We start from the raw sequence: 23113 nt of genomic DNA on the forward strand, positions 1-23113 counted from the left end.
TTAGAGTTACTGTTTGTTATATGAAGCTTGTATAGCAAAAGCCCTGGAGAGTTTAAATTCTTGTAACTTAGATTATTAGCAAGGTACCGACTGGAACAACTCATGTATCCGGGGTTTAAGTAGAAGGGAAATATTATTAAATTAACATGTAGTATCTTTTCATGCAGGTACTAAAGTACAGGGAATATTCAAATCCTTTAATATGAAAATAGCTTAATGCCTCTTGGTGTACATCACTCTCAGAAAATGCTTATCTTCTCCAAAAAGCCACTTTTATGAATACATTTTCCATTGTACACAACTCAAAAAAATAACATACTGCCATGTCTTAGGTAGGGGACAGCACTTTCTATTTTGCTAGTAAATGACAAGCTAATTTATCAGTAACTGCAAATTTATTAGCAGGACACTTAAATAATAAAACAAACCTGTGATTCTTAGGAATAATACAGGGTATGTAGATTACACTCCAAGCAATTTTAAAAAGTGTGGATTTAGGGTGATAAGTACTCAAGTCTGAAACAAAGGCACTCAAACTAGATACCATTCCAGGAAAGACAATCCTCAGAAGCTCAGTGTTCTATTTTCCACATCTGAAAAGTAATTACAGGGAAAACGGCAACTTCATTGATATCTGAGAACCTTCAAAATAAGACTACACTGGCAGGAAGTTGTCCATACACTTCAGCAAATACTAGACTGTATCCAATAACCTGGCATATTGTAATATTTACAGCATTATTGGTTTGAAAGTTGCTAATAACATAAGTTACAAGAATTTAAACTCTCCAGGGCTTTTGCTCTACAAACCTCACAATACAAATAGCAGCTATAACAACTGCAGTAAATGGGTGTTTAGATTAAGCTTGAGCTGAAGCGCTGGACTGCAAAACAGGGCTTTCCCCCCTGCTTTTTTTTTTTTTTTTTAAATAGGATTTTCTTTTCTTTGTCATTCAAGTTTTGTCTATATTGCAATAATTTTAAAAAATCTAATTAATTCCAATATTTCAGGATATGAGCTCAGGGTTGCCAAGGCTTTTAGAGTTTTGCCCTAAAAGCAGGAGATGAGAGAGGGCAGTGGCAGGGCAGGACTGTCCTGAGCACACAGGCAAGGCAGCGACTCCAGAACACGGAGTTGGGACCAGCAGGTCTCTCCCAGTCTGCCCAGTGCCCATAGCCACACTCCTCATTCTGCTGCCTCACCTCCCGACTGGCAGAAGCCATCTCTGGTGCTTTACAGAATCTATCTGTCCTTTTGGTAACAGTGAGAGGGGTTGAGGATCTGGCAGAGGAGGAATGTTTTATTTTTAATAGATTTCCAAAAAGACAATCTAGGCTGAACGTACAGTCACAGGAGGTTACCCGTGGTGACTCAGCTCCGATTACCTTTCTTGTTTCAACATCACCACCTCTTCCTCTGTTTGTCTAAGAAGAGCTTTAAGTGCTTCCAGCTCACTTTCTGATCGACCGGTTCTTCTTTTTAGATCTTCTTCTTTCCTTTCTTTCTCAGCCACTTCTTCCTGTAAATGTTTGCATACTTGTTGGCAAATTAGAAGAGATTCCTCCTTTTCCTTGAGCTCTTTCATAAGTCTACAGGTGAAATAAAAAAGTATCAGCATCGTAGTTACTATATTCTTATTTACAGACAGAAACTAAATAGATGGAAATCATTTGCACCTGAAAGATAAAGTATTATACAAAAACTTGTGTATCCTTTATGAAGTTAAATCTAGCGACTTGAACACAAAAATAGAAAAAAATGATTGTATAAAAACTGCATTAAAATCACAAAATTTTTGCTCTCACTGCTCAGAAATTTGTGTTACGAAACATAACTTCAGCATTTACCTTGATTCAGAAATTCCATTTTCGTATTTCATTTTTTTCAGTTCATTCTGACAGACATCAAGTTCCGCTGATTTCACCCTAAGAAAACAATAAAAAAAGTGTATTGTCCAAAGAAATGATAGCCTTTACTCATGCAGTAACCCAAACGTCATTTATTGATGTATTACCTAACTTTCTTTTTCTATTTCAGTTAAAAGGCGGACAACAAACAAAACGTTCTTTCTGTTCTAGCTAACATTTTTAAATAATTGGAAATTACACTTCCAATGTAATCTCAGACTAACCCAGGATCACAAGTTTAATGTTGCAAACAAGAAAATGAGATCTTGCAACACTGATGAAAGTTTCAAGTAAGATATGAATAAAAATTAACAAAACAATTTAGTAGGTAAGAGGGCTGGAAACTTTGCAGGTTTTTGTCATTATGTCATCATTTCATCAATTAATAACCATGGTTAAGCTTCATATTTACATTTAAACAGATATAGAATATGTTATTTTATTAAATTTTACCCATACTACATTGAAATTTTAATATTACATTTGGAAACCATTTAACGTTTATTTAACTGTGTTCCTAAAATCTTTTTTTCATACTCAATACTTGTATTGTCATTAAAACACTTTGTTGCTAAGCATTCCAAATATTTACAACCTTGTTATGATCAGACCCTCTGAATATAGGAACTGAAACCAGAAAGTACACATCATAGAAGGATGAATCCTTGGTTAAATTTCAGGAAACACAGAAAAAGACCAATGATAGCTGGTCTCGAGATTTTCAGTACTAGTTCATTGCTTTTGAGCTTAATATTTGAAACAGTAATTTTTATTTTCAGTAGTGAATTATAAAGTGTTATAAAGTGAATTATGAAGTGCTGCTGTTCCGGAATGATTTTCTATGCTATATGCAAGCAATGAGGATTTTAAATACAGGAAAGCATTCAGATCCCAGATTTTAGAGGTGACAACACAGGTTCCATTGAGCACCGCTGTGTCTGGATGGGACCCTGGATTTTGGGTGCCCGACACAGCTCCCACAAAAGTCAATGGAGGGCACCCTCGGGGCGCGGGGAACGTGGCAGCTCCGCTGCACGGCCCTGGCTTGGCCATTTAAATAGTAACCCAGGGCAACAGTGTGCAACAGCACAACAACATTTAAGAAGAGGTGCATCTTTTTTCTTATCTCCTCCAGTTTTGATAGAGGACTCCTTTCTGCTGTCCCCTTAGTCTGCAGGGGCAGGCACTGCTCCCTGCGGGTGGGCTGGAGACGGAGCAAGCTGAATTTTTTACTCCATGCGAGTGCTCTCTTTTCAGTCATAGTGCTGCAGTTAGCTCTGACAAGTATATGATGACATTCTGGTTTTTTCTCTATTAATTTAGGTTTTGCATACTCTTACTTGAAACCATAGGCACAACACAGAAAAATTACAAACCGCAAAAGCATACTGGTGCATGGGAAAAGTCACAGCAAATTTACATTGCAGGGGGTGAATAAAAAACGAAATCATAGTCACTGACTAAATACTAAAGTTTCTGATTAGTTTTATTGCACCCTTCCCTTCCCTCCACTCCAAACCTACAATGTGAAATCTACTTTCCACAAACATTTTTAGTCCAGAAGTTATGTGGATTTCACAAAATGTATCCTACGCTTGTGTGTTAAATGAAGCATCCGACTGAGCTGACTTAGCCCCCCTCTTTGCTCTAGCCTTAAACTCAGCTGGGGGAAGAAAGCCCTGCTTCCACACACAGACATGCTCAGTCAGCTGGTTAGAAATACAGACTGTTTAATATGACGATAAAATATTTTCTCTGTTGGTCATAACCTTCTCAAATCATGACAAGCGGCGTGCTCTGAAAAAAAGTGGTCTGTTACAGCTCTATGCGCAGTGGCAAAACAATCAAGCAAATGGAAATCTTACATTAACAGCTTTTTGTAGTGGTCCGTCTCAGCTGTTACTTTCTGCAGCTTCAGTCCAATTGTCTCTACTTGATTTGTTAAATCTGAAAACAAAAACATGGGTTTCATGCCTGTACTTATACTAAAATAATCCACTTTTATACATATAGAGTTTTATTTGCATCTCAGACATTTAGCTCCTCGCTCCCACCTCAAACAGGCAAAACAGTAGATCACAGCACTGCCTCTGAACAATGCAAAATGGCCATCTGTGAAAAGGACGGTTTATGATTTGTAATATTTGAATTGATTTCTCACTGCTTACAAACCATATAAGCCAGTTGTTTATATTTTCTTAAGAATAACAAATTACTTTAAAAAGTTGGAATGCTGTTACATCGCTGTACACTTCAGTTCAGAACAGCCTTCCAATTTCTAGTCATACACTAGCAGAGACTGGCTTTATAGCAAGAATCTGGTTTTTGTTTATTTGGGTTTTTTTATCCTACCAGGAAACATCAAGTTCAACTAAATGTAAATATACAATGCTTTAAACCACATGGTTTGTACATAATGCTAAGAGCAAAAGCATGCAGGAAGGTGGACCTGAAAATAACCTGCTAATGCAACTTCATATAAAACATTGACACTGACTTAATGGTATTATATATTTTGTCTTAGAGTCTCTTAGCTAAATGTTATCATTCAGAACACGTCACCTATCAGTTTCAACTGCCATTGCCTTTTTTCTGACATATATCCTAGTTCTTTTCATCTGTACCACCAGTTTAATTATCTTTTTTTTTTTTCCACACTTGGAAAAAAAGCTTCCAAAGAAAATACTGAGCAAAGATAAAAGAACTGTTAAATATCACTCCTTCTGCACAGTCTCATGTAAATGAAAAAGTGACAAATTTACTCCCAGTAGCCAATGTAACACTTCTGATTTATTAGCTTTCACCCCTCTGAGTAAGCCGGGTCTCTCCAAACACGGCCGTGCAGGACAGACGGCCGTCAGTTTGCACTTGCAGCACAGCACCCAAGAATTTTGGTGCACAGAGATCACAAGCGTGTGCTGCACAAAAATACAGGCTGGTGAGAACAGAGCAAACGTTCTTGACATTTGTAACTATATCTGTCTGTTTGTTTACAGGTGCAAACTAATTTTAAAAGCTTTCTTAAAATCCCTTAGTGACACATATTAGACCATTTTGTCTCAAAGTGCACAATAACAAATAATTCGAACTCTGCAACCTTCTTAAACAGTTACGTATGAAAGAAATCTCATCTAGTTTTGTGTGGCATAATTTTTTTTTTTTTTTTTTTTTAAATCACAAGCATAGTCTAACTTCCAAGATTTGAAGCCCTATAAACTGACGTAACGGCACGTGCCTTAATCTGATTCTCATCTTAATGAACATATCTAAATATGCTCATAAACAAGTAGAGCTGGCTTTCAAGAAAACATAAGAACAACCTGAAATCAAAGTTGCCTCTACAAAAAAGGTAGCATCATAAACTACATGGGAAAAAATGTACGATAGAACATTGCAACAAATCTAGAAGTGGAAGAAAAACCAAAATCTTCCCTCAAAATGCAAGAGCAAACTAAATGAGCTGACTTCCTCTCTGAAGGTGAACAGCCACAAAGAGTCCAATCTCTCCATCTTCAAAGCTCCAAGAAGCCAAATCTAACTGTGATTCTCGTTCTTAAATTTATCACTTCCGACATCAGAATTCACTGAATTTTTATAACTTTTCCTATGTGCCCGTTTCAGTTGTTTCCAGAAACTATCATGACGACGGATAACCCCAGAGTGGGATTGCCTGCCAGCGATCCCCCATGTCACACCTTATCTTGCTAAATCCTACTACATGAAAGATTCCCCTATTTTCAATAAAGGGAAAAGGAAAGCTGTTCATTACCTCAAACAACAACAATAAAAATCAGGGAGAGAATTATGTAGGGTAAAGTACACACTACCTGTCAGATACATTCCCAAACTATCAGCATTTATAAAGAGCTTTTTTAAGAGAAAGTTAGAATTTGTTTGGGCTTGACTAAGCCCTTGCAAAAGTCAGTGGAAGTTTATTATAGAAGCACCTTCTATACCACCTGCCACTGACAACAAAACAAATAAAAATATATTTTTGTATAACATACCATTGCCATTGTGTTTATACATTTCAGAAAAAGAAATACTAATTAGTCCTGCATTCATTTTTGCAATTGTTAATAGATATTGCCACGTCGCTAATCTTTTAACATTGAAATAGCTTCTACTCTGATTCACATCAGTCAGAGTCTACCTAATTAAATGAGCAAATAGAAGAGTGTAGGTAGATATTCAAGAAAAAAGCCTTTTAATAAATGGGAATGGATGCACACAGAGCGCTGCTCATTACAAGCCCTGATCGACAGAAGCGAATGGACCTGGACATTATAGATCCTCCTGGAGTTAATCTGTTCATTTTTTTAGCACACAGGGGAAGCTGATAGCACTCTTTGCTGTGCACATAGCGAGCTGCCTCAGACTGATGCCATTCAAGTTTATTTTTTGTCTCCTTGAAACAGTTCAACCTACTCCATGGAACATGAGACATCACAGAAAATGCAATTTTTGAACAGGTTGAAAAGACCAGTATTGCTGGGAAAAAGTAAAAAGTGTGTTTAATCACCATGTATAGTTTATAGCAGTATCATGCTGAAAAACAATGTGTGTGTATACATAGATATACTAAGAAATCAACAGTGTTGCACGAGAACCGACAAATAGAGAGAAAGTCTAAGATTATTTACTTCCAGTCATTATTTTTCTTATTTTTCCAATGCTGTTGCAAGGTATTAACTCATAAAATGTTAACGTTGCCAAATTATACTGAAAAATGGCAAACGGTAATTCACATGGAATTTTTCCTGTCACGGATTTGGAAATCCAAGAGTCCATAATGATATGCTGTTCTTAAAAAAAACCCCAAAACCCAAACCAGTATTCTTGAGGATATGCAAATAATTTATCTCATCTAGAAATAGAGGTGAAAGCTCTGAGAGAAAAACTCAGACTGAAATGCTTTCCAATGGGAAAAGCAGCCCCTTTCAGCACGGCCAGGGCCACAGTGGGAAGCATAGCAAACCCTCTCCAGCCTGGAGAGCAGATTTTTTTCTTTTTTCCCCTCAAAGGCTCTGCTTCATTGTTTGCATTCTGTACTCTATTTTCCATTCTAGGGATGATTATATCTGAAGGAGTCTACTTCCTCATGTTGCTTTCCAGGCCTCCAACAATACCAACGGTTTATCAACCAAATTAGCTGTCTCTTTTACCCCAAAGTACAGCAGGTGATGCTTTATAAGTAAGTCACCAACTATGGCGAAGGAACACAGCAGTGAATGGAGCAGCCAAACGTACACGAATATTCACTTCACTCTGAAACTGTAATGTAAATTTGCTCCAATTGCTTTTCCCCTAAACAGTATGGGAATATTAGTCCCTATTTAAGAGCTTTGCCTATCACCGGGTGACTGATTGCCCTCAAAAAAATAATTAAAAATCAGGAAAGCCCACTATTTAAATAAAAGTACATGCTTAATCACTGGCCAGACAAAAACACAAGCTTACCTTTATTTTTGCCAATTTTATGGATGCGCCCGTACTTCTGCATTAACCAGCAGAAGAGCACAAACCCCCAAACTCTTCTCACTGATGCTACTAAGAGACAAATACACAAATGACACTAAGATCATTTCTCAGAAGACTCTTAAAAAAAGACACTTCGAAAACAAAACTTCCTGTAGTAGCAGCACAGTGGTATCATCTCTAAAATGATTTTACGATTCTGTAACTGCACTTTTTCATAAAGTGCTGCTCATGTGGGTGGAGGAAAACAGGAGCCATGGTACTGACTGGGCACTGTCGGGCTGTCTGCGTGGGAGCTCGGACCAGGGAAGCTGGAGGTTGCCAGGAACCCTTTTGTATCTAGCTCACCCGTGGCTCTTCCCCCGAGCGCTTGTGCCTCTTTCGGAGGATGCAGCATGGGAAGAAAGAAGAGAGTAGTCCTCATACGTCTGTGCTGAAACTATGTAAAAAAATGCAAAGAGTATCTTACGTTTTTCTTTGTATAAAATACATTTTCATGAAAAATATTTTAGTTCAAAGCCGTAGAAAGAATTATGTGAAACTGGGGAATCTGCAAGCAACACTCTCATTTTTTCATAGAGTGTGATCACAAGAGATCCACAAGCATTTCTATACTTGACATTATTTGCATAATATCAAAAAATGTGAATATGCATGTATGTTTTCCATTCCCCAGAGTTTTTCCGCAATAAATGGTCTAGAAAGAAAAGAAAATGATGAAATATAAACAGTTTTAAACTTACTGATAAATTTGTTTAAAGGAATTGATACAACAGTATTGCAACTAAAAAACACCCCCTTATAATAACAAAAAACCTAGAAATCACAGCTTAAGGTTACTTCTATATACATATTCTGTTGCAATGTCTATTTCACCAATGTGAAATAAGTTCCTGAAGTTTGAATGGAGTGAATATTTGCTGTCTTTTAATATGCACATTATTCATCACAGATGAACATTCACACAACACCTTGCACAGTATCCTACAGGAGGTAGAAACTTATCTAGAAATTAGGGCTTCTTAGAAACATCTAAATTATTTATGTTATTGGCTTTCCAATAATTTCTGGCATCTGTTGTTCAACTGAGTTATTTGAGAAGGTTTGGAGGGGTAAATGATGATGACTATTTCCAGGTGAATCACTGCCTGCCCATCTCCTTGGCATTCCTCATAGAACTGTCAAAAGGACCTTCTGGCATCCAACAGACGCATCCTACCCTCAGCAAGGCATGCCCAAGTACACAGCATTTCTATGACTTATTAGCAACTTTCAGACTTCTGTCAAACTACATACAACTCAGAATTTCTTTCTCCCATTTCATAAAATATATAAACGAGGTTATTTGCACTAGAACTTCACAGGTAACTTTTTTCTCTTTGAAGACAGGAATGAATTAATGCAAAAACTATATAAATGTAGCTAGATCCATATAAACTAATGCTCCAGTATATTCCACAAGTTGTCTTTCACAGAATACCATGATGCTATATTTTAATTTTGAGAGAGAAGTAGTCCACACAGCTTCAAAACAAGATGAACTACAAATACACGCAAACACAACTGACATTCTGGGCATTCTGGAAATTGCATATATTAAAAGGAGAAGGACATCAGCAGTATAAATAATAATTCACTCATAGTTACTGTTACCTACTACTAGTAATTAACTATCTATATTCAGTTAATGGAGAATACTTATATCAGACTTTCAGAAACTTAAAAGAATCAAAAGCAGCAATTAGATACAGCTCTACCTGAGAGCATCGTACGTTGGCATTTAGACAAAAGAAGGCTCAGAAATCCACAGGGACTGACCCTCTTCATCATATAGGAAGAAGATACTTCTAGGTTTGTGGTGAGGGCCGTTTTTCCCATGACAATATTGGAAAGAATTGGAAAGTGAAAAGGTCTGGCAACAGTGAAATTAACCGTCGCACATAAATCAAGCTACAGTCTGGCAAAAGTTAAGTTAAACTTCCTTCGCACTCTGTTCCAAGTGGCATTTATTATGTCCACAGACCAGTCCCTGCCCCGTTTCCCCAGAGGCAAAGAGTAGGTTCTGTGCAGAGACAGTCAGGAGAACAGCAAGGAGCTGTGCGGTTCCACTTGTACGGGCATGCATTTGGCTGGGGGAGAGCCAAGACCTCTCAGTAAGACCATACCGACGCTGTCAAAAACACTGGTCTTAGCAGCAGCAGACACAGAATATGTTCCCACCATAAAACACACTGCAGCAACAGCTGAGCTAGGAGAGGCTTGAGGTGAAAAAGAAAGGGTCAGCTCTAAAGAGGCATTCCTCCAAACATCACCTCCCTGACCACTGTGCTCAGCGGCAGTAATCCTATTTAATAGCACACACGACTTTGCTGCAAACTATTCAGCTAAAACTTGGTTCAACATTTTCTCATCTGCTCTCCCCCACCCTCCTTACCCCATTAGGACTGTACATTTTCTCGTGCGATGAGTTAAGCAATCAGCAGCTATGCAGGCATTAGAAAGGAGTTTTCCTGGAAAAATCAAATTGTTTCAGATTCTACAGTTTTTCAATATTCCTCATGGTGCCACTTCTAAGCTGGGTATGACCAAGGACTAACGTTCAGCAGTAAAAAAGGATTAAAGACTGCTGACCTTGACTCCTAGAGAAAAAAAAGAGACAAAGACTGGTACCTTCTCTTTTCCTACTCGAATTAGGGAACATTCCCAGCTCTTCATGGCTGCACTCTTGTTCTAATGTACTGGATGCTAACGAGACCTGGAATGATATTTACTAAATAACTGGTAGCCTGCATTGACCCCTATTTGTCCCTGCCATTCCCATGATACCAAGTCCTTAGGTGCTTTGGTTTGACTGCGCTCCTCAAATTGACGGAAGGTGGTCTGAAGCTCTTCCACAGAGCTATTGTCAACAGAGCCCAAAGTTTGCTGGTAGTGCATAACCACAATAAATGATAAGGGTAGCTTAACTGCTTCTCAAAACCACTGGGAACCAGTGGTTTATAATCTTTCAGTACCCTCTCACTGTTTCAGTTTTGTGCCTGGAAAGCCAACCACGTTTTCCCTCAGTTCCCTGGGAAAGAGCCACTGAGCATTCATGCTTGCTGTTGAACAGAGCCCATAGAGATAAATCACTGACAACCTATGATTATTTAAAAACCATGTTTGTGTGACAGTATTCTTGCCAAAACTTCCTCTCAGCTGTTTTAAAGGCTTCTCTGACAAACTCCCATTGTAATCAAAGCCATGCAGTCACTATGTTATCTAAGTCCTGTTATCTGCGTCAAAAACCTGCACAATAGACACTGGACCAAGCTGCGATGTTTGCTGCTCGATGCTGGCATCTTCGCCTTCTCTACGAAGGGGAACTCGTGGCCAAGTACACGGAGGACAGATTAGACCACCTGCAGATACTTTCGTTCAGTTTCTTCAGCTGGGCATTCTTCAGTAATGTATTGTTCTGTACACTTTTCCAAAGCTAAGTAATTCAACTTTAATTTCCTGTCATTCATCCTGACATTGGCTTATGAAGTAAATGGCTCTGAATGCCTACAGAAAAAGGAGAAACTTTGGCTTCACACACCAGGCAGATGTTAGACAGAACATGTGGGAACAATCTAACACTGACAACAACAAGTTCTACTGCAATGCAACTGCTTTGTTAAAACAGATTAAGAGCAAATTACCGTAGATCAACACCACAGAAAGGAGAGCCCTTTGCCTCTCTTTGCATGGTGATGGCTGCTACAGAGAAGTTTTTCACAAACATCTCTTTCTGACAATTTTTTTTTTAAATTCTTATTACAGAAGATCTCTGGCATTTATTAACAACTGTGGCCTTTCTTCCTCTTCCTAGATGTGGGAGTACAGACACAAGTTCTGGAATAAAGGAAAAGGAGAGGGATAACGCTTATTTTGTTTCTAGTACTTTGGGTGGTCTCTTTCAGCTCTGTTTCTTCTTTTACTCGATTTGTTTTGAGAAGTTTTCATAATGACTGAGCATTTGACAGGAGTTTTTCATGAGAGAGTAGATGGATTCAATTATACAGCTGGTTTCTGCAAGTCTTCTCTAGAGAGAGTTCCCACCAAAGTCAACTGGAGCTGGTTAGCAGAAAGTCTGAGGGATCAGACCCATGCCCACAGAGACAAAATAATACAGATTTCAATCAAGTTTGAAAAACATAGGAAAATCGAGGAAACTAAAAAGGAGAATGGTAACACAATTGGAAACTTAGGCTGAAAGCTTGCCGAATAAAGAAAAATATATTCAAATGCTTATGTAAAAATGTTCTCCAGTAACAAAAATAAAGCTTATTGCAAAATATGCAAAACCAACAAAAAGCATTCACACTTTGTAATGCTGATAGTCATTTTAAAGCTCTTAGTAGTACCACATTTTAAAGAATCTTCAGTCCAAATCCATCTCAATATCATTCATGTTTAATTTTACTTAGCTTTGTGATTCACAATGGATCTTACCATAGTCATAAACAGTCAACAGTAACCCTTCAGGCAGCCCATGCGATCAGCTCTGCCTTCAAACAGGGACAAAAGGTGGATAAGGCAGAGACTGCGTCCCCTACACCTCTGTGTTTTAGCAGTATCATGTTCTCCATAAAGCGAGACTCTGTTGTCATAAGGACAGAGACCAAAGAGACAAAGCACAGAACATGCACAAAGAAAAGACATGGAGAACCAAAGAAAAAGAACCAAAGCTGGTGACCGTTTCCTCTTATTTGGGTGAATTCCCATAAAGGCAGCCCATAGTGTCTGCAAAACACCAAGCACGGAGTCTGCCCAGGAATGGGTTTCAGGAATTTAGCCACCCAGTTTGCATCCTCTTCAGCTGCTCAGCCAACAGCACGGTGCTGAATGAAGGCTCCAGTTCCTGCTTTGTAAATAGCAACAACTGGTAAAGTTTTCAGTGAAGGAAAAAAAAAGCACTGTGAACTATATTCACGTTGGGTAAGCAGCCACTCTGGAAACCATCAACTTTGCAGCTAATTCATAACAGATTCACAATGATACCAGTTCAGACACATGTGTGCTAGAACTGTGTAATTTTCTACTTTTCCTGCAAAACCTGCAAAAAAATCCAAGATGCTTCCTGAAAATTCTGGTCTCGTCTAAATAAAAGCTCAGTGTTTTATACACATGTAAGAAAAGGAAGACTATTTGCCAGGTGTTAAGACTTTCTAGAGAGGTAAATATGCACAGCTCAAATAGATAGTACCACTGAAGACATGCAGACCCCAGTCATTACTTGAGACCCTTTTGCCTTAGCAGCACTAGCTCAGCTGCTGGCGGACAGAAACTCAACAGCACAGCTCTATTTAGGTCAATGGCAGTCATGGTATGAATCTGCTCTGTATCACTAAGTCTCTGGTCTAAAATGACTGTGCCTACCTAAGAATAAATGCATGTCTACAAAGTTCATCTGCTTCTAATTTCAGAAATAGAGTCCATTTCTCACTACCTGGCTGGGGATTGGAAGCAAGTGGATTTGCTACTGCTAACCACATCGCTACATTACAGCACGTAGAAAACAGCACAGGGAGAAAGTAGTTTCATTTTCCCTTTATTTAAGCACGGCTTGGGAAACAACTGGCAGATAGTTTGGTCTAAACAAGACAAGCTCTGACTCATCATACCGGTCACAGATGAGAAAGAGCTGCTGGGGCAGTCCCGCTCACGCTCTCACTGAGAAGCGGAAAGGCTGTGTGGGCTGCACGTGCTGCCCTCCAGTCCTGCTGACTAGAAATACCCAGTCTCAGGGCATGCGTGCCAGCAGTAGACAATTACTTGCAGAAGAGTTACAGATTAAAATATTTTTTATTTTATCAAGCTTTATGACATTCTCATTGCAATTCAGCCGGGTATAGATTCACAGAAAGGATGGCTGGAAGGGACCTCTGGGGGTTGCAGAGTTCAACCTTCTGCCCAGAGCAGTACTGCTGACAAAACCAGACTAGGTTATCTGGGGGTTTATTCTGCTGAGCCTTGACGACCCCCAAGGCTGGAGTCTCCCCCAGCCCTTCGGGCAGCCTCTTCCCATGCTGCACCACCCTCTGCCAAAAAACCTCTTCCCAAGGTCCATCCCGAAGCTCCCAAGCTGTGGCCGGTGTCCCCTGCCTTATTACCACCTGCCACTTCCCAGGCCAGTTTGGATGTCCCACCTTCCCACCTCCCCTCCAGGCATTTTCCAGGCTGCTGCTGGGTCCCCTCTGGGCCAGCTGGGACCAGCCCAGCTCTTGCCATGATACGGTTTCCTTTGTCCAATTAATCTCATTTTAGGAACAATGTTTTTTAGAGACTTCATATATACACAAACCCCGTGGGACACTCCCTGTATTACCTCAGATCAAGATAGTATTTGTCATGCTGGCAGACTGAAGGAAACCTCCCTGAGGCTGGTGGGTGTGAGAAGCGTCCTTCCTTTGGGAAACGGCGAGCAGCAGTTCAGCTCTTTTGGGCACAGAAGGGACTGGCTGGAACAAACTCAAACACAGGAGCCACGATATTGCCCTAAAGGAACAGGGAGAGGGGCAGCAGGGCAAATGCAGCCCAGTAACATTACAGGGACGGGCAGAAAAAAAACAGAGAATCCAAGGGGTCAGGAAAACACTGGTTGCTCAAACCTGGAAGATGGTCAGGAGATTGAAATGGAGATCCCGGCCAAGACAGACTGGAACCCACCTCCTGTTGCTAAATTTCTCTGGTATTCTGAGAAATAGGAGGTTGTGGGTATTCTTTAAAACCTACTGAATAACTACTCCTTGTAGGGAGCAACCTATGAGGCCCTGAATATTGGCTGATGAGCTGTGTCAAAAGGGGTAAAAATATTTAATTTTTCTTAGAACATTAATGCTAGACCAAATTCGGATGTACACTTAACACAGATACTTTTGTTTATTTAAAAAGAATAGTAGAGAAGCTGTGAGAAATATGAAATACATACATGAAAAATTACTGTGTCAGAGTAGGAATAATTTGCCTCACTGTGTGTTTCTAAGGAGACCAAAGAAGTGAACTAAATACTCAAAGTCCTTGCACGCACAGAACAGAACTATTTATTTTTATTTATAATATTTCATGTACTATGTTCTCTAAGATAAATTATTTTTTGTATACACAAGAAAGTACTTCTTTTTATTTGTGACTCACAAGTACAAGCCTGTCTGGAAGGAGCCCAGGGATGGACTCCAGCCATATAGATTTACATCCTTTCTGGAGACCTGACCAGTGCCACCAGGAAGTCTCTAAATCACTAAAAGCTGCCAGGAACTGGGAGGATATGCCAGAAAAAGGAGTGCCTGTTTCTTATCTCCCCCAGCATATGTTGCTGACCACTGCCAGAACTGGGCTTTCTGGACCTCTGGTCTGAACTAGTATGGTAGTTCTTCCATGTTCGTATATAAAACAAACACAGAAAAACCAAGAGAACGAACCAAATTCTAAATAGTTTTGAGTGGTACAAATCTAGAATACCCTTAGTGCCCTCAAAAGAATAAGCCAGCAACTGCATACAGCATGCAAACATGACGGCAATCTTTTCCAAGACCTTATGAAGTGCTTAATTAGAGAAACAATGCTATCTCAGCAAACCTCACTCCCCTCTCTCTCCCCCTGCTCCCCGGGTGCGTGAGTGACCCGTTATGAGCGCTTCTGCAGTCAGAGGGATTGCTTACATGGTATTTGCTCAGCCATGGCCAGGGTTCACACTCCGGCATCAAAGGGTTTGGTCCTTAAGCCTGAATTTTCTGCATATGTTCCTGCCTTTTTGAACCCCAGCTAATTGGGATATGTCAGAATTGTTCCTACAGACCTGCTTCTCCTATGTATTAAAATTGATTTGGAGTACTGCCACTTACCTATTGGCTGGGAAAACTGAAGGTGAGAAAATGGAGCTTCTGACCTTAATTTTCCTTGGAGACAGTTCCCCCCCCCCCCCCCTCCATGTTTAGGCCAAGCAGATGAAACAAAATATAATAAATATATTTCCTTTGACATGGATTCCTGCTTTTCCTCAAGAAGCAAAGTGGGGCCCTTCTGTAACTAAATCATACTCAAACACAGCATTATCCCAACACCTAGCTGAAGAGAACTAGGACGCTGTTCTTTCCATCGTATTCATCTGTTTCCTCTTCCACTTTAAGAGACTGCTGAAAAGCGCTAATGAGCCATTGCTTCGTCTAACCCATTTGTCACATTCTGTTCAAACACCAACACTACATTCCCCAGCTCTCACCCCGCAAATTCTTAGTAGCGCAGCTGGAATTAATAAAAAAAAATATTTCAACAGTACTTGTAGTATGAATAGGGGATATTTGAACTGCAGCCTACCTAAAACTACAGGAAACTATTCTCTCTTTGGATTTTCAAAGCTCTTCAAAGCGGTCTTTAAAGTGTCATTAAAGACACTTCATGTAGATGAAAATACTGCTCCTTCTTTCCATGAAGAGTGCTAACATTCCCCACTCAAACTACCCAGCTACTCCTACAGCTGCCTGCATTTTTCAATCATCTCTCATTAGTCTTATTATGTCAGCAGACCACTGCTAAGTTTATATTTAGTAACTTAAGTAGCCTATGAAGCAGTAGCATCAAAAGATTTAAAAGACAGATTTCATGTGCATAGCCAGCAATTTAAACCCATACAGAGGCAAACCTGTAACTATAAATGGGCTAAAGAAAAACTGCAATGACTTTGTGAAGAAAAAATATTCTATATCTGTGATTAAGCGGAGGAAAGGATTTGGCTGGTAATAAAAATGAAAGCACAGATATCAGCTCCTCTCTTTTAGGAGCACATGCTATTGCAGCTCTTCTGCTGCTTCTGACCCTAAGAATACAGACAAAGACACTATCACAAGGCATTATTGATTTTTTTTTTTTTTTGTGAGTCTATTTGATTAGACAGTTATTCACCAGACCTTACCCTGCGTTAAGCATTTTTCAAGACCTGTCATCTCTAGCTAACTGGATGATGCATTGCGAGTCTGAAAAGCAGTATGGAACCAGCAATCAAATTCACCTCTTTGGCAAAATGTAACTCAAAAAGATAATTTTCAGAAAGTCATGAGAAGCACAAGAAGGAAGAAACAATAGTAGAAACTAATGCTTAGTTTCAGCTGTTGCAAATGACTGCTATCGTATGAAATATTCAGTAATTTACAATTCTATGATAATTACACAAAACAAGAATCTTCAAAATGTTGGTTGCAAAAAGGGAAATCCTTTCAAAACATGTAAATCACAAATCCTGGTAGTGGGTTTTTTTCCTGGATCATCAAACAATTTCAGTACCAAAGAGGGATATTAGCTTCCAAGTAGTTTTGTGGGGGAAAAAAGCAAACTACAACAAAAAAACAACACCCCCCCTCCATAGGCATTCTAGATCTGGCTGATTTCCTACACAATGACTTTATATGGTGTAAATCCACTAACTGGAATTGATTTTCACTAAGATCAAGTGAGGCAATTTTAAAAATAAATTTTAAAAGTGTTGTTTGTTCCCACTATTTTTTTTTTTAATACAATGGCAAACTCATATAATATTTGAAGCTTGTTTCACGAAGAAAATCATGTTTTGTATTTCAAAGAGAACATTTTTATCATCAGTGCATTAGCCAGCTTTATTACTCCAATCCAGAAACAAGTTCCATATAGACAGACCTCTTCAAATGTATATGGATTTGTTTTACTGATCTATTCAGGAAGGGTAGAATAGAGAGGCCTGAGCTAGCAGTCTTTCTGCCTTGAAATCTCCTTCTGGATATCCACCATCAAACATTTTATTGCTTCTTAATAACTGATTTATTATTAAGTAACGGCTACATTTTTTATTAATAAAAATAAATTTTAAAATGCCTCACATAAAACGACCTTAGCTGATATTTTACCTGTTCATGAAGATTTTGCAGAGTCCTAATATTCTGTATGAATCCCATATACGATGTTTTATTTATGTTTTCTCCACAAAACGTGTGCTATTTCAAGTTTTTATCATACGCAGTTTAAAAAAGAAGCCTGACATGTGCAAAATAAGTAAATAGTGAGTCAAACAGCAGAGCATGATGAGCAGCGGTCACAGTGACCCTTCTGCTCAAGTATTACACCGCCGAGACGCCCCAGAATCCACACAGTCACACTAACCACTGAGATAACTTTCAGTGAACCCGTTACATACGCTTTTTTTCCCCCTTAATCCCTCTTCTCTGGAAATATATTTACAAAGGGCAAGTGAGCAGGAGAGATAATGTGGCACTGCATTTCACAGACTTCTCAAGGGAAGGAGTAGCTCTGCAGAGCACTAAGTTTTCAAATCGCTTTATAAACATAAACAAGCAGCTTCAAAAATATTCCTTTGAAGTGAATAGAAATAAGACAAAAACATAGATAGCAGCTCTTGGCTAGGTTTCCTATCAATGCTACCAGTGGGAAAAAAAATAATAAATATGTAAGCACGGATAAAACTTTTTCAGAATATTCTAACAATTTAGGCTTCTTTCAAGAGTCATGCCCTCACTTTCAGTTATGTCACATCAAAGTGAAAAAATGATAATTTAGTTCAATAAATCCCAAGTTTTTTCTCTCATCAAAACCAGAACTCCATACTTGCTCATATTAACACTCAATTCCAACAGCAGCATAGCTGGTGAGAGCTGAATTGCAAACGGCCTCCCCAAATTAACTCGGAGAAGGATTCTGGATGAAAGGAGTAATTTTGGAAAGTTAATGTTAAGTTTACATTCCACCCTTGAGATGTGATACTCACCACCTGGGTTGCTGATTAACATGTCTTTACTTTGCAATTTACTACAGAGGCTAACAAGCTTACTAGATGATATGGAAGTCTTGTTAATACCATTTGGAAGAAAAGTCAGTGAGCGCTCTTCACTCCTGGAGGGGCCCAGAGGCAGGATGGAAGAAATAAAGGCAAGAGGCGGCATACCCACAAACTCCAGTACGACCCAGCCATCAGAGCGGGGATTCGATCCCATCACTACAGAAACTGCAACGTACAGCTTCTTAAACCATAAATATGGAACTGAAAACACAAAAATGTGTACCAGCAGCACTGATACAGATATAAATCCACAGGATTTATGGGGACAGAGTAAAACTTTCATCAGAAGCAGGTAAAGGGGAGACTTTTCATCAACTTTTCTTTTGGTAAAAACATTACGAGCTCCTGGTGATGGCACGGAGGTGAAAGTGAGCTGTGGTGTGTGCAAGACAGATGCCAGGACAGCAGGGGGAGAGGACAGTTTGCAGTCCCATTGCTATTGACACCTTTGATCTACCCCAGTGAAATGCTAGACACCATCAAAAGCACACTCTGTACGCTCCCCTCCCTTGATTCACTGGCAACAGAAGAACAGAAACTAGAACTGCAGTGCCCGAGAACACGGGAGCTGTTGCTGAGCTGAGGACACACAACACAACAAACCATTGTTAGTCTTAAGAGTTGTCTGGAACCAGGCCAGAGGGGAAAGAGGAAAAAGCTCTTTTGGTTTTCCTTCTGTACCTGCTGTGCTTAACCATACAGCATTTTGTAGACATCTTCTCCTTGCACAGCAGAAAGCCTGGAGGAAGCTGCAGTTCCCTGGCTGCAGGAGAGAAGAAGGACACTGACTCCAGCCCCCTGCCCGTTAGCTCTTTCTCGACACGTGCTGCTGAGAGCACCCTCTTCCCAGCCACCACACGGCACAGCTATCTTACCCCATTGAGTTCGTTCTTTTAGCACATCGCTCCAGTTTCCTTCTGTGAACACTGTTCCAGAACACCCTGCGATGATCATGGACTTTGGGGATGAATCAAAACGAGAATGGGACAGTAGACTTTGGGTCTCAAACCAAAAAGGAAATGGCTCTAATCATGCTTCTCTCTGAACAACAACAATGTGCAGGCTAGGATGCAGGATAAGATACATACAGTGCAACACTCAGAAACTGCACTAGTGATTATGGCAAGTGCTGCAGTCAAACATACAAAAATACCAGCTGCTTCTTCATGCTTTAACTATGCATTACAAAATATTCGTTCAGGATATAATCACACACTGTTTTTTTTCCCCCACATGATTCCTGAGTCTGTTGCCACACAGGACAAAAGCACTCCAGCTATTCGGGACTGGCATTTCACTGCTCAGTGTGTGCTCCCCAGCTCATTTACAGAGCTGCCAGCGAACCAAATTCCCCAATAGCCCTGTCACGACGTCCTAACCTATGCACTCCCGCACTGGCCTCTGCCCCATCCAGGCTGTTCCCTTCTCCAGCAGCCAGGGTGCTCAGCAGGCACAGCGCCGGGCATGCAGCAGAGACGGTCTCCTTGCTTTCCGTCCTGTTGCCCAGCTCCCTGGAACACACAAGTCTTGGGAAAGTGCTGCCCAGCCCTTGTATTCTGGAGACTTGTAAACCTGAATGACAGAGAGCTTAGCCACCACACCAACAAACAGCTCTATTCAACGCTTTCAAAGGCTTATTAGTCAGTTTAACTTGGTTCTCCATCTCAACAACACTGTCAAACCTCCCGTCTCAAAGTCCTTTTTCAGAGAACAGAAGGTTCATGGGGTTTTCAAGAAAATTTTTGCAGCATAAGATTTAAACGTAAAATCCAATTACTTTTCCAGCCACCCCACGCTTGTGAAAGCTATGACTATTTTTACTGGAATTAATATTGAAAAATCATTGATTGGTTAAGTTTGGTAATATTCTAAGCGACTGAAAACAGTGATCATCTTATAGGAAATGTTGAGCAATCTTGGTTTTCTTATACAGCGATACTTCAAAGAAAACATGATGATCCACCGACTGGAATAGGGCCTTTAGACCAGGCACCACTTTGTAAGCTCAGATTTTTTCAGCACGAAAAGTAGAGATGCTCAATGTGAGCTAGTCAGAACCTGCTCATGATGTGGTACTCATATATATACTACAGTTATTTCCCTAAATTATGCATATCAATTAAAGGCAAGAAATTAGAACCTAAATATAACTAACTGCTTGATGTGATGATCTGATGCAACATGCCAACTTAAGGAAGTAAATTTAGATTTTGAGAAGAGCCAGAAAGCCATGCAAGCACCACAAAAAATATATAACGCACCAAGTAATCTTTAAAAAAAAATATTAATAACAGACTGCAAGCATCTTTCTCTGGTCTTCTAAGAACAAGGCAATTCTCCATGGAGTTAGAGCTGGGCAAAACTGAAAAATAAAATGTATTTTACAATGCACATGAACAAACTATGAACTCACTGTTTACAGGAACCTTGGAAGTAAACAGCTTTACAAAACCGAAAAGGGAACTCTAACTAAGGGTAGTTTCCATATCAGCATAAATGTAACAATACAAATATCTTATGTAATGATACTAAACCACATATTTCAAAGATTAAAAGACTGTGTTATTAAGCTCAAGGCCCTCTTAGATCAAGATGAGACACGTAAGGAAGATAAATTATCCTTCAATTGCTGTTCTAGAGTTCCTGCTCCTTCCTTTGAATCATGCTGTGTTTTTCAGCAGTGAGGACAGGATACCAAATTAAATGGACTTTAGACTTTCTACAACAGCAGCAAGTGCCAACATTCCAGCTCCCAAGAATGCCTGTGAACTACTGCTGAATTCACAGACAGCTTCACATGCCCACATACAGCCACCTCACCAGAAAAATTTAATTCGGTAATGTGCAAAATTATCCGAGTTACACGAACATGGCACCTTATAAAAAGTAAAATCTACAGTGCTGGAAATTGTACAAAGGACTGTTCCTGAGAACTACAACACAGCCTGCACACCAGCACTGACAATTTAACTTGTGTCACCTACAAGTTTTTTATTTCATATAAAAAAAAATTAAAACACTTTTCAACAGAAATGAAATGTCACAGTATACTTGAGAAGGAGCTATTTTTGCACTGAGATTATTTTGACTAATTTTTCCACCTAAAAAAAATGCATGTCAAATTTAATTATATTTTCCTCAGGGCAGGCAGGTGGTAGACCCATTTTGAAATTGCAGAAGCTCAGATTTCTAGAGAAAGGTAAATAATAAGTGATCTAACTGCTTATGACTTATCACTGCTTCTGTCTATTTATACAAAGATAGAAGATAAGATGTTCCTAAAAAGAAAGTAGAAATAGGTTTTCTGGTCATATTGAACACAGAAGAAAGCCAAATATTAGGGCAAAATGAGCATTTTACGTCCACTGCTGCTTCAAAAATACAACAGTGTGACCAAAACATCACACTACATAAGCACATAAGCATGTACAAAAACGGTGCATGGATTCTGAACAGAGTATCTGTGACAATCAAAGTAACATGTAAATCATTGCAATTATCAGCACTTGTAGTAGAATATCCAGGTGATTGTACAAATGAACTTTCAGACAGTTTTCTTCGCATGGCACAAGACCACACTAAAGACCAAACTTTCTTCCTGTAAGTGCTACTCTACTAGCAGAGAAAGGAAAGCTTAATCAACTGCAATAAATCATTGGTGCAGGTTTTATCGCAGGATCTGCGGCGCTCATGCTCTTTTTGAGCCAGTCACCTTGGCTATCTTCTTTTGAGCGATACTATCCGCTTGAGCAATTTCTAGCACAGTAAGCCTCTCAGCTCAATCTCTAAGGTTACTTCAGCATAAGTGAAGACAGAAAGTGAATGTTAAGACACAAAACACACAGAATATTCTAAAGAATATAATTTCCAAATTTTGGACTGTGGCATTGTAATAGTCAAACCTGGCAGTTATACATGTACACAGATTATTTAGATAAAACATGAATCTCTTAATGGAGGAGAAACACACTTGTCTTTTCAAAAGAAATGAATGCATTTTTAGCATCTTTTCCAAACAAGTTTCAAGTAAAACATGAGGAGTCACAGGCAACCTGATGCTTTTGGGACAAGCAACGTGATTTAGTTAACCAGTGCAACTAGTTAATTCCTTAAGTTTTGTCTTTTCTAGTGACGTTATCTTATTTGGGATTTTGCCTTTTTTTTTTTTACCCAGGCACTTGTCTCAGATATATAATACGTATTATATATATGTAATATACATATAATTCTGAGATTGTTTACTTTTCTTGCAAAAAATCAACACAGCAGATACCATTTATGTACTACCAGCATTTTATTTCACATCTCCTAAAATATCTCTCCCAGTGATTTTACATACAAGCCAAACAAAAAGGTAAAAATTTCACTGTCCAACAGTGTGTTCAAGATTGTCTTGAAAAAGGAAATCTAAATAGAATTGATTCACTTCTTTCCATTTACTCAGGTCTTCAGAATGAGATACTGTGGCTAATGACTGACAGCTAAACACTTCGAAGGCAACCATCTCCCCAAATCTTGCCTGTCAGAGTTTACTCTGAACAGATGACTAAGTAACAAGAGGTAACTACAATCAATAAGCCTACCAAAAAATGTCATGGGTAAGTTTTTGAGATACTGGAACACTTAGCAGCTCCCCAAGGAGGGCGGGGAGACAAAAGTGGATGCTGTGACTGCTCCATAGAAGAATCTTGTCAGAGCAAAATCTAACTGATTTTGCATTCGTTTAAAGTTAGTTTTTTGAATAAATACCACAGAAAGACAGACATACTAAGTCTATTTCTTATATGGACACTGTCTGGAAAATGATGTAGAGTTATCTGTTCATTTCTACCATTCAAACACATCACTACAGTATTGTTATACAGTGACAAAAATAAAGAC

General features: G+C 39.3%; 1 protein-coding gene across 6 annotated transcripts in view; it reads right to left on the reverse strand.

Annotated features, from left to right (window-relative positions):
- The window catches only part of LEKR1 (leucine, glutamate and lysine rich 1), a 64285-nt gene that overhangs the window by 11885 nt on the left and 29287 nt on the right, over positions 1-23113 (reverse strand). For all 6 annotated transcript variants that reach the window (XM_069792886.1, XM_069792887.1, XM_069792891.1 and 3 more), the window contains 3 exons: positions 3774-3855; positions 1849-1926; positions 1387-1590 (listed from right to left, as the gene is read on the reverse strand). In XM_069792886.1, coding sequence (XP_069648987.1) covers positions 1387-1590; positions 1849-1926; positions 3774-3855 — 364 coding nt within the window. The remainder of the gene's footprint in view (positions 1-1386; positions 1591-1848; positions 1927-3773; positions 3856-23113) is intronic.

Source organism: Haliaeetus albicilla, chromosome 9 (assembly GCF_947461875.1).
Source record: "Haliaeetus albicilla chromosome 9, bHalAlb1.1, whole genome shotgun sequence".
In the NCBI taxonomy this organism is placed as follows: Eukaryota; Metazoa; Chordata; class Aves; order Accipitriformes; family Accipitridae; genus Haliaeetus; species Haliaeetus albicilla.